Source organism: Achroia grisella, unplaced genomic scaffold, assembly GCF_030625045.1.
Source record: "Achroia grisella isolate CSIRO2021 unplaced genomic scaffold, CSIRO_AGI_Agris_v1 utg976, whole genome shotgun sequence".
NCBI lineage: Eukaryota > Metazoa > Arthropoda > Insecta > Lepidoptera > Pyralidae > Achroia > Achroia grisella.
Window position 1 is genome coordinate 758,090 of NW_026713078.1, and position 12,982 is coordinate 771,071.

Here is a 12,982-nt window from a genome sequence, read left to right on the forward strand (position 1 = left end):
GGTGCTGCTTGTAGGGACTGGTCTGCTCTAATCACTATGACTGATTTACTCTTATTAATTGTTTAACCAGTTGTTGTCTATTTAATATTTTTTTCTATTTGATTATTTAATTGAATTAGTGCTAATCGGTAGTTTGTATTCACCTCGTTATTCTTGTGATGAGACAGCTTTCCGAATGAGCGGTAGATTAAAGAAATGTGATGACTATTCAAAACAGCTTCAATGTAAGTTTACTTGAATAAATGAATTTCCATTTCTATTTCTATTGACACATACCTTTACAAAAATGACTTGTTTTCTATTTTAATGATTTGGTGTTTAATTGTTTAATAAAATGAAATTAATAAATATGATAAAAATTTAGTAGATATGCCAAAAATGGTTTGAGGTGAGTTTATTATAAACGCGCGGCAACACCGTACCCTAGTTACGATGCGAACTAGGAAAACAACAATTCTGTCGTTCGGACCGAATTCTTCTGAATATATATACGTATACATCTGTATAACTTAATAAACACACTGTAAATAGGCACAGTTGGATTAATGATTTCAGCACCCGATTCCTGCCGCTGCCAGTACCATTACGAACACAAATTAGAACCACAATAACCACAAACTATAGCAACACCGTTGCCTAGTTATGGTATTCATGGGCTGTCAACAAGTCTGCTATTCGGGACCGATTCCTTTTGTATTATATATCAATTGAAAATACTTCAACAATATAAATATGCACTTAGCCACAAACTGTCTCATCTCTTCACCTTCCTCTTCCTGATGCTGCTGCTACAGGGAACACACATTTCAAGATATTGGTCCAATTCTAGCCGCTAAAACCGCTAAAGGTTCATAACCACAATCCCCGGAGATTGTTGCCCCTAAAATAAAATCCTAATAGAAACTTATTAAAATATTCAGTTATGACATACCTATTTTTAAATTTCATAGTTGCAATAGAGATCCGTACAAATTGCTCTATATTCTTTGTTGGAATACTTAACTTGTTCATACAAAATCGCATAACGACCAATTTTTATCATATAACATAATAAAACCCTATCTTATGTGCAACTGTGTTATATATAAATTGGTGCGATCCATGATGGCATTTCATAACATCCGCAGAGCACCTACATAAATATCCATTTTCTAGTTACCAAACAGTGACTCTTTCATTGAGAAATTATTAATTACGTTTGCTGTATATACTTGTGGTGAACATTTGTTCATAATAAAATTAGTTATCTATATAGGAGACTTCACGATAGTAATTGTATTACATCGACAGATTTAAAGGTAGGTAACCTAACTGGTAAATGTATGTGTGGTAGGAACGTTATGTGCCTTTTATTTGTATTAGAAATAATCTTTATTCAAATAAATTTAAATAATAATTATAATAATTTTAAATAAATTTTTCCTTTTTTTTTTTTATTCTTTTTTTTTTTTTTTTTCCACGACTGGCAACATTACCGATAACTGTCTTTGTCAGCTGGCCCTAATAATTAAATACTTTTATCTAATTTATTATTCAATTTTTTTAGTGTAATTGATATAATTAGTGAGTTTAAGCTATAAAAAGTATCGATTGTTGTTTGTGTTCATTTTTATATAGTATTTGTGTACAAAAATCGACACATAAATATTTCTTACCGGTCAACTGTCAAAGTTCGTAATAAACTTATATTTACATCAATCTTGTACATGTTATCGCGTAATTCAATTTAAATTATTATAACATTCCTTTATTATTACTTATTTTGTAATACATGTTAATTTTGTGGTAACTTTAAAAGTGAATTACAGTTGTGCGTCGAGGAAAAAAAAAATTACCCACTAACCAAATATTGTAAGTACTAACTGAAATATAATTAATTCTTACATTAAAATACACAACAAGAGAGTGAAACTTTCACTAATTTAAATAGTTATTTATATATATTTCAATAACAATACTGAATCTTCTAGAATTGGTTGTTTTTAATTCTATTATTTGAGCTTGTGTAATACCCCAAGAAACCCATTCTTACAAGTAATAATATTTAGTATTGTTATTTATAATTAACAAATTTACTAAAATTACTTACATATTACATAGGTATTATATATTTATAAATAAATATATTGTAAGGAAATAGCACACATTCTAAATTCCATTAAGTTCCTTTATATTTAAATTAATTACTCAGCATATTTAATAATGATGTCCCGAAGAGCCTGTGATCTTGATGCTAAACTTAAGGTGGCACTCGTTGAATTAAAGAAAACCCAAGACTTGAATAAAGTGTTGTTACAGGAACGGGATGATAGTGAAATAGAGATGAAATCTCTATTTGACAAATATGTGGCCCTGAAGGGGGAACTTGTAGACATTTATGTGTTCTGTGAGGACCTACGTGTTGACAGGGATAGACTTCAGGAACTTGTTAATGAATATGATCACTGCAGGGACACATATGAGTCAAATTTACAGCGTATCACTCACCTCGAGAGACACCTTGAGGAAGCACAAGCACATAGTGAATCTATGTTGGAACACAAACGGGTGAGTAGCTACAATAACACCTTAGATCTGTATACAGAATTGTTAAATGTCACTTGTGATCAAAAGTCTACTCAGCCGTTGGTGACCATAGATTTAACTAATACACCCAGCTCAAACAGTTGAATTAGTCAATTGAATAGTGTCAATAAATTAAAAAAATATATAAAAATAAACAAATTTATTAAAAAGTCAGAAAAGTTAGTGAGAACTCATACTAAATGTTTAAAATCTATAAATATTAGAAGACAAAAGTTAGACCTGTTACAAGAACTTCAAAATTGTAAAACAAATTTACATGATAAGGATTTAGAACAAAATAAATTAAAGAGTAAAATTCAAGAGTTAGAATCTTCATTATCTAATTTAACAAAAAAATATGAGTGTGCTCAACTTGAAATTAATAATTATAGTAAATCGCTGGATAAATTAATTGAGTTGGGAAATTACAACATGGAGCGGTTCACCTCATTGACAGAGAAATGTTGTTGTGAGACACCTGAATCTCCTAAATCTTGTCAGTATAGCCCTAATGGAAATAACAATAAGTCAATCACATCGGTTTTGACTGAGTCAATCACTCCTTCTTCTAGTTTACTCAATTCTAACTTGTCTTTAAAAACTGATAATTGTAATGTTGCACCAGTACGAAGGACAATTATTTATTCAGATGAATATGGTAAGGGTCTGGGCCGTTCATTATCAGAAAGTCTATATCAACATGTCATAAATAATTGTCTTCCTGGTGCTTCATTGCCTAATATTTTAAATAAGGTGGTTAATGGTAGGTATGATAAATTAACCACATTAGTCATTGCTTTAGGCAACTGTTTATATGTAAAAAAAAGTCATGTAATTAAACTTGTAAACTCTTTGCTTAATATTGCTGAGCTGGGCATAGGTAAAATAATATTATGTGCATTTCCTTACTGTCGTTCTCTGACCATTGAACAAAATAAGTTCATATATTATATTAATAATTTAATTTATAATATGACATGTCGTCATAATGACTTTTTATTTTTTGATAGTAACAAATTTGTTACAAACTTTTGTATGACTGGAGATAGATTTTATCTGCCTAAAAAACAAATAACAAATATAGCTAGTTTACTAGCTTATAATATAAATGACCCCATTATAAGTAATATAATGGGTTGCATTAATCCAATTAGTAGTACTTGTACTAATGTTAATACTAAACATACTGAAAATATTGACATAAATATTGATTCTAGTAAGAATCCTTTTATTTACAAAAATTTAAATATGACTGCAGATTTAAACTGCTGAAAAAGACAAAGGGAAAGCTATCAGAATTGAAAATTGTTCACCAGAACATACAAAGTTTTCTCGGCTGTGAATTAATTATTCAATTGTTCTTAGAAAGAAATAATATAGATGTTCTATGTTTAACTGAACATTGGCTCAAAGTGAGCAATATGATGTTCAGCTTAAACAATTATAATATTGTCAGCTGCTTTAATAGAAAAATAGTAAATAGAGGAGGTTCTATGATATTGGTGAAAAATAATATAAAAGTAAAAGAACGTAGTGATATTGGCAATCTTTCTGTTGAATGTTGTATTGAAATTTCCTGTGTGGAACTAGACAATTATATAGTTATATGTGTATATAGACCTCCAAATAGTGATTATAATTTATTTGAAGAGGTAATGGAGGATATTTTAAAAAGAGTATTTAATATTAACAAAAAAATTATAGTGTGTGGTGATTTCAATGTTGACATTTTATCACATAATACCACAAAAACTAAATTAATGAGTTTATTTCAATCCTTTGACTTGAGTAATGTCTTCCACGAACCCACTCGTATCACTGCCACGTCTGCTACTTGCTTGGATAACATATTTAGCAACAGTGAGTATTTAGATAAAATAATAATAAACAACCTTCCTTCTGATCACTGTGGTCAAATAGTTATTTTTCCAAATCACTTAAACAAAATTGGGAAAATTAATTTATTAAAAAGAGACTTGACTAGTTATAAGATAAATAAATTTAAAATATCAGTTCGTAGTAAATTAGATTTTTATCTTCCATCTAATGAACCTAACAAACTTTATACAGATTTCTTCAATATTGTTTCTAACGAATATAATAAGGCTTTTAACAAAAAAACTATCAGTATTATTAACAAAACAAAATTTTCAGAATGGGCTACAAAGGGAATTCTTAAAAGTAGAAATATATTATTTGATTTATATGCTCAAAAAAAATACCGTTTCGATAGTACATTCGTAAATTATGTAAAAAGATACTCAAAAACTTTTAAAAAGGTATGTAATGTAGCAAAGTCTAATTATCTAAATAAAAAAATTAAAGAGTCCAAGGATAAGATAAGGACAGTATGGAGTATTATTAACAAAGAAACTGGCAAAGTTAAAAGTCCATATAACGATTTTACGTTAAATTATAATGATAAACTAGTAACGTCCACAAAAGAAATTGTCAATATTTTTGAAAATTTTTTCGCTAATATTCCAACTGATATTGCTTCCTCTTTGGACTCTTCTCCTAGTACAGCTAAATCATTCCTTATTGACAATGTTGTTTCTTGTCCGGTTACATTTAAATTTACATTTATTGACATTGCTACAATTACTAAAACATTTAAACAATTAAATTTAAAAAATACTGAAGACCATTGGGGCATGTCTGTTAAAGTTATTAACACCGCTATAGATGTTATTGCTCCATATTTAGTAATTATTTTCAATAAATGTATTTCTGATGGTGTTTTTCCCAATTTAATGAAACATAGCAAAATAACTCCACTCTTTAAGTCAGGAGAAAAAACTGTGGTAGGTAATTATAGGTCTATATCTATCTTACCAGTATTGAGTAAGGTGTTTGAAAAAATTATGCTCAATCAAATGCTGCAACACTTTAAAGTAAATAAACTGCTTCACAGTCGACAATTTGGTTTCACGGCCGGTAAATCAACTACTGATGCCGGTGTAGCTCTCATTAAATATGTATTTGATTCTTGGGAGAGGTCTCAGGATGCAGTCGGTGTATTTTGTGATCTTTCAAAAGCATTTGATTGCGTTGAACATGAAACACTTTTGCTCAAACTTGAACATTACGGTATTAGATATGAAGCACAAAGCATGATGAAATCCTATCTAAATAATAGAATGCAAGTTGTCGAAATAAATGGTGTAAAGTCTGAGGGAACTAGTATTAAAATGGGTGTTCCTCAGGGCTCTATTTTAGGTCCTTTCTTATTTTTAGTTTACATAAATGATCTTCCTTATATGGTAGAAAAGATAGCTGACATAGTTCTGTTTGCTGATGATACTTCATTAGTATTCAAAGTCAATCGACATATTGATGATTTGGACGAAGTAAACGGTGCTCTTTCTTATGTTTTAAAATGGTTTACGGCTAATAATATGTTACTAAATGCAAATAAAACTAAATGTATCAAATTTACTCTCCCCAATGTAAGGCCGGTAGATTCAAAAATCACGTTGGACAATAAACCTATTAATTTTGTGGATGATACTGTATTTCTAGGTATCACATTAGATTCCAAGTTGCAATGGGGTGCTCATATTACTAAATTAGCAAGTCGACTTAGTTCTGCCGCTTATGCGGTAAGAAGAATTAGACAATTAACAGACGTGGCAACGGCTAAACTTGTGTACTTTAGCTATTTCCATAGCATTATGTCGTATGGTATTTTGTTATGGGGCAAAGCAGCTGATATAAATACAATATTTATTTTACAAAAGAGGGCCATTCGCTCCATTTATAGCATGGGTTCCAGGGAGTCTTTGCGAGAGTGCTTTAAGGAATCAAATATCCTCACTGTTGCTTCTCAATATATTTATGAAAATATCATGTATGCCAGGAAGAATACAGACAGTTTCAAAAGAGTTAGTGATTGCACTAATAAAAGCTTACGTAACAATAACAAACTGATTTTACCTAAATGTCGTTTGGCTAATGTTAGTAATTCGTTTTATGGCAATTGCGTAAGGTTTTACAATAAAATACCAGAGTCTGTTATAAATCTGCCAGAAAAAAGATTTAAATGTCAAATAAAACACTTCCTTTGCAAAAAAGCTTACTATAAAATTGAAGAATTCGTTAACGATAATAATGTTTTTGTAGAAAAATTTTTAAATACATAGCATTGACAATGTTATCTGATTACACTAATAATGAGTGCGTAGCGATTTCTATGTTGATTGTCGCATGCCTCTTACTTGTTACACTGTAATTATTTATATAAAAAAAAACATCTATTAAAAAGAGCAACACACAAGTTTCTTGCTCATTCTTCTTGTGATGAATCTGCATTCCGAATGAGTGGTAGAATCAAAATATGACTATTCAAAAGTGCTTGTAATGAGTTTATTTGAATAAAGATTATTTCTATTTCTATTTCTATTTCTAAACTTAATATAAACACTTTTGATTAGTCAAATTTTTTGATTCTACCGCTCATTCGGAATGCAGACTCATCACAAGAAGAATGAGCAAGAAACTTGTGTGTTGCTCTTTTAAATAAATATTGATTTACTTATATTTAATTAACAACAAGAATTAGGCATGCGACAATCAACATAGAAACCGCTACCCACTTAATCTCTGTTCAATCAGATAACATTGTCAGCGCTATAAATTTTAAGTTAAATATTTTCTACAAAAACATTATTATCATTTATAAATTCTTCAATTTTATAATAAGCTTTTTTACAAAGAAAATATTTTATAACACATTTGAATTTATATTATTATTTTTATATGTTAATTGTATTGATAAGAAACTAACGGTGCACCTAATAGTGAATGGTAAACGTGTCGCCACGTAATCACGTCGTTATGTGAGGATGATGTTTCTAAGAACCAGGGCAGACTAGAGAACTAGTTTAGAGGCACCGCATTGGCCAGAGGTCCTGGATGTGTTCTTAAGAAATAAAATATGATTGACTGAAAAATTTCTTGGAAAATATGTACTCTCATTGATAATAGGTGTTGGATTATTGTTTTTTAAGGCGTGCTTTCGGTGTTCTAGTATTGGGTAGTAGAACTTTGGTAAAATTAAAAGTTTCACATCCTTACAACAAATTGAAAAGAGCAGATGACTTTAAACGGCTGAAATACCCTGTTTAAAAAATTTGGTATATATTGATAGGATATAGTTCTATAATAAACAGTATTTTCTAGCAATGGGGCCGTAGTCCCCGTGACTCACAATTCCCTTTCCCCTATTTGTAATTATGTTCTTTTATAGAAAAATGAATAATAGCCGCGAAGATAATCGTAGTGAGAGAAGAGAAGATAATGACAATGGGTTCGGGTGGTGGACAGGCCTTGGAGCGGCAACAGCAGCTATAGCCGGAGCAACTTATTTATTCAGTCGAAGTAATAATTCTGAGTCCAGCGCCGGAATTAGCCACCATCGTACTCAAGAAAATAGCCAGGAACGGCGGACATCATATTTACACGATCTTCTAGAACGAGTAGATATAAATGAAGAGTGAGTTGATTAGACTTATTAATATTAATAGCATAAATGTGAAACTGTCTGTCAGTTTCGGTTTCCCGACTACACAAAAACATGAATGGATAGATAGAGATAGATAGCCCATTGACGTACGTAGATTATGTTTAAGTGTATATGTATTCTATATTAAAAAAAAAAGAATAGTTTTCGTTTTCTTGCAGTGGCAGACCAACTTTTTAGCATTACATGGATTCACCGTTCCGAGTAGTTCCCGGGACTTGTGACACGGATGTAGGTTTAAGGGCCCTTGCCGTGTGTTTTCTCCCTGTCTAACCATATCTGTTGTGAGCCTGCTAGTGCAGGTTTAGATACACGTTCTAGTATAAAACTTACTGCAGTTCTAGACAGGCCAAGATTTCTTAGAAGATTGTACAGAAGGTTCGATGGTATAACTGTCGCTCCCATTTCGACTTCATAAACTAACGACGTAGTCATTTTAAGTCAATACCTTTGGTAGTTGATAGATTTTGATAGATTGCAAAATAGCGTCAAAAATTTTGTTTGAAAGACTCATCACTTAACCGCGTTTTAGTACCCTCATATAAGAAGAACCTTAAATTTCTCCGATCACACTTCAAAGTTTGCAAGATGAATTTAAACAGTAAAATTACAGGGCATAATTGTTCTCTAGTTGTTAGTCAGTGAACTTATATGACTTTTCGCTTTAAATCAGAGTAGTAAGCCTTAGCTACGATGCTTTACATCTCTGGTATAAGTGAATTTACCTATCTGTATGTTACAGGAACGCCGTACCGGCAACACTAATGACGAGAAGAAATGTATCAGGTGACATTCCAGATAATCCAGTAATTAATAACTTGGACTCATTATTATCAGATTTGTATGTGAGATTCATAGCGCTGAGAGACGACGACTTTCAATTGCACTACAGAGTATTTAATTGTATATTTTCTACTATTCATAAAAATATGAAGGAAGTTGATTCATATTTTAACCGCTACTCTAGTACAGTAAGTAAAATATGGTAAAGGAAAATATTATTATTTTTTCTTGCAGCTCCTCCATACCGAAATTCCGATTAAAGTAAAGCGATTTAAAGATTATACGATTTGTAGATAGGCCAAGTATTATTATATTGATAATGAATATATATTTTTACATAGTCTAAAACAAAGTCTTATTTAACTGCAATAATCGCCTGTATATATTAACAGAGCCACGGATATGAAGGGACCGCCGTACTAGGTGCTAGCTTATGCTTGCCCAGTAATTCACTGCCTTCAAGCGTAACACATCTTATAAAGGAATTTGCTTTAGCGGTTGCATTAGGTGCGACTGAAGTACCTACGCAGGCTACTTGTTACAAAGTATACCTTGGTATATCATTTGAATACTGTACAACATAAATATCTGTAAAATATTCAAATATTTAGCAAATCTTCTCGTGTCACAGTGTTTGTAACAAAACAAAATGGCTTGTTCCATTCTTATGAAATACTACTAGCTGTTCCCGCGACATCGTCCGCGTGGAATTTAACTTTAATTTTCTAGAAAAAATGTAGCCTAAGTTACTCCTTGTTACGTCAGCTACCTGTCAAAAAAAGTCCCGTCAAAATCGGTCCAGCCATTTCAGAGATTAGCCGAAACAAACAGACCGACGGACAGACAGACAAAAATTGTAAAAAATGTTATTTTGGTGTATGTATCGTATTTATATTCATATGCATGTAATAAAAAACGGTTATTTCAATATTACAAACAGACACTCCAATTTTATTTATATATATAGATTGTGTGTGTATTCTTAGAATATTAACTATTTGTCATACCCCTAAATGATAAGGGTGGTCCACCTGGAAAAAATTATGCTTTATTTTTTTGATGCTATTTTTTATTTATTTATATTTATGAATCGGCATTAAAAATACATTCAGCCCTAAATTTTAACCCTCTTATTTTTATTTCCTATTTGTTAATAGTGATATTAGTACTCTATTTACTGGACTTCTCTCGGCAATCGATATGTGACTAATTCATTTCATAATTTAATCAGTACTAGCTGTGCCTGCGACATCGTCCACGTGAAATAGTGACCTTCACCATAGAAATAAAAAATGTGTAATAATCTAAGCCAAAAAACCCAAAAAAAAATTCTTTATCCTAGCTTAAAAAATAACGAATTTTCGTACAAACTCTTAATCCCAATTTTAATTTATAATCTTTACAATTTTTTTTACAAACGTTCAATATCATATTTGTTTATATTCAACAGTCTAAAATAAGTTTCAAGCTGCTAACTTTAAAAATGACGACACTTCCCATCTCCCCTTTAATCCTTTATAACTACAACCCTTTTAGTAGCCTATGTTCTTTCTGAATTTTATACACAGATACTCTAGACTCTGGTCTAGAGTGTCTGGTCTGGTCTGTGTATAAAATTTAATTTAAATCAGTTCAGTAGTTTTTGCGTGAAAGCGCTACAGACAGACACTAAGACAGACAGAGTTGCTTGCGTATTTATAATATTAGCACAGATAACATAATAATTAGTAAGGAATAATGATTATTCGACATATTGGTAATTTTCAAAATAAACTTCGAAACATATCCCTCAAAGAATAAAGGTTCAAACAATAAAAGAATAAAAGATCTATAAACTATAATAATGTTATTATAGTTTATAGATCTTTTATTCTTTTCTTTTATAACTATTATAATATTTCACATAGGCACAGGCGGCGGGTAGTCACTATGACAGATTGCGTATCAAGAAACCTGATGAATTCGATATGGATATCGTCATTGATCTCCCGCTTAATATGAAAGAAGATCGCCTTAGCCCTGGAAATAGTGATGTTGTACTGGAACCTTCAAGTCATGGTTATATTCAACTAAAAATGGGCACTCAATACCAGATGTTGCCTTACAGAGACGACTGGCAAATCCATAAAACGCTATATAAATGGAAGGATGTAGACAATTACTTGCTTAGAGACAAGTTTAGTGACTGGTTCAAAGGTATTACGGATAAGGCTTTAAATAAATTTGAAAAAAATAATAATTATACAATTATGGTAGTGGATAGGATTACATATATAATCACTACCTCTAAGTCAGGACCTGCTATAACTTTGAAAATAAGTGACCCTGTCACTGATTTCAAAATGTCCATTGATATAGTACCTGCATTACGATTTCCTGAGGAGCGTTGGCCAGTTCATAGTGATTACCGTGACATACCACCGGGGTGTTCGGTTGGGGACTATGGATGGATGGTCGTGCCCAAGCCGGCCAGCAGTGGCGAAAGCTCCCGCTCTTGGCGTTTAGCCCTTCACAACCAGGAGAGGAAACTCTTTTATAACACTTACAATTTGCGGCAGACTGTGCGTTATGTAAGTTTTTTTAAGTAGCTATAATGTAGAACAAGTTGACGGATCACTTGATTGTAAGTGGCAATCATTGGTTACAGTTACTTAAACAGCACCATGTCGTCATAGAGAGATCCGTGGTACTCCTTATGCGACATAATTTCGGAGTATCACTACTGGTCACCCTACGATACTCAGTAATTTTACTGCCATGTCTTACTCTTTAAGCAGAAACACAGCTTACACAGCAAGCTGCTTGACAACTGAATTAAGTGAGATTGCGATACCCGCTGACGACTTTGTACGCCGCCTACCTTCGTAATTGTTGTGTCATATAGCCCTATTGTTTATTGTACTTGGGCGATTCGGGTTACGTTATTTATTTTCCTTTGACAAAAATGCAAAAAAGCATATGCATCTGTATTTTCGTAATTATGTACAAGCCGTATTTGAAAGTAATAAGAACTTAGTTGCTTGTCAGTTAAGCAGTCTAGCTTAATTAATGACAACAAAGAAATTAATGACTTTGCATAAGAGTCTGTTGTAGTTTTGTTAAAAGGTGAGATGCGGCAGAAAAATTACAGGTTACGGAGATCTTAGTCCTTAGAAATATTATCGTTTGCATTAAAAAATATAATAAATAGAAGTAGAATTCTACATAGGGACATTCAATTAAGTACACTTCAATTTTAAAAATCTCAATTGTTTGTTGACAGTTAAAAAAATTACGGGATGCTCAAGAAATGAATGAAATAGCGAGTTATTATGTGAAGACATTATTCTTCTGGGAGGTTATACAGCAGCAATCAGAGGAAAGATTTTGGAATCAGCCTTTATCTAAACTATTCATAATAATGGTGAAGAAGTTCCAGCAAGCATTGGCAAACAGAAATATTCCCTATTTCTGGAACAAGAACCATAATCTTATCGACGGCGTTGCACCTAACGTGGTGGCAGGTTACGCTAACAAGCTGAAGAAACTTGTCGTCATACTGGACGATCCCACTAGGTACAAAGAGGTCGCCATATATCTATTGACTATTGACGAATATAACTCCTACAAGTCTATATTGTTTAAATAGACCAATTAGTATACATTTATTCCTAATATTTTAAGTAATTTTTCTATTATTTTAATTATACTCGCAATAAATATCGACGAATTTTTATACGAACTTTCATTCCCTATTTTATTTTATTCACCTAAAGGTACGGAAAAAATATATAAACAATTTAACGTTTATAAGCAGCTAAATTGTCATGAATGATGTTTGATTTGATTTGATTTGATACGGATATTTTTTTTTATAAAGTGAATGTCATATTGTTATATTTTTAATCAACAGACTAAAAAATAAGTTTCAAGCTTCTAGCTTTAAAAATTACGATACTTCCATACAACCTTTAATCTTCCCTTTCAACCCCTTAAGTATTTTTCGCATTAAAAAATAGCCTATATCAGCCTATACCTATATAGCTCAGGGCCTAGACCACATTTCATTTAAATCGGTTCCGTGGTTTTGGCGTGAAAGTGCGTCAGACAGTAAGTCTGTCTCTTTCAAATTTA

At 31.7% G+C, this 12,982-nt stretch overlaps 1 protein-coding gene across 2 annotated transcripts; it reads left to right on the plus strand.

The window, feature by feature from the left end:
* Positions 1-1,088: 1,088 nt before the first annotated feature.
* LOC131854326 (cyclic GMP-AMP synthase-like receptor) lies at positions 1,089-12,568 on the plus strand. 2 transcript variants are annotated; one of them, XM_059205429.1, is made up of 5 exons: positions 1,089-1,298; positions 7,814-8,059; positions 8,829-9,057; positions 10,777-11,439; positions 12,132-12,568. In XM_059205429.1, exons 2-5 carry the CDS (start codon positions 7,818-7,820, stop codon positions 12,495-12,497), a joined length of 1,500 nt encoding a protein of 499 aa, XP_059061412.1. In that variant the 5' UTR covers positions 1,089-1,298; positions 7,814-7,817; the 3' UTR covers positions 12,498-12,568. The 2 variants fall into 2 exon arrangements, with proteins under 2 accessions (XP_059061412.1, XP_059061411.1); XM_059205428.1 differs by lacking the exon at positions 1,089-1,298 and having other exon boundaries at positions 7,043-8,059.
* The last annotated feature ends 414 nt before the right edge of the window (positions 12,569-12,982 follow it).

Excerpts from the sequence above, each read along its gene's own strand:
- LOC131854326 (XM_059205428.1), top strand. The coding sequence starts at position 7,800 with ATGTTCTTTTATAGAAAAATGAATAATAGCCGCGAAGATAATCGTAGT. Across the intron at positions 8,060-8,828 it reads CGAGTAGATATAAATGAAGA|GAACGCCGTACCGGCAACAC; the intron begins GTGAGTTGATTA and ends TGTATGTTACAG. Across the intron at positions 11,440-12,131 it reads TGCGGCAGACTGTGCGTTAT|TTAAAAAAATTACGGGATGC; the intron begins GTAAGTTTTTTT and ends GTTTGTTGACAG.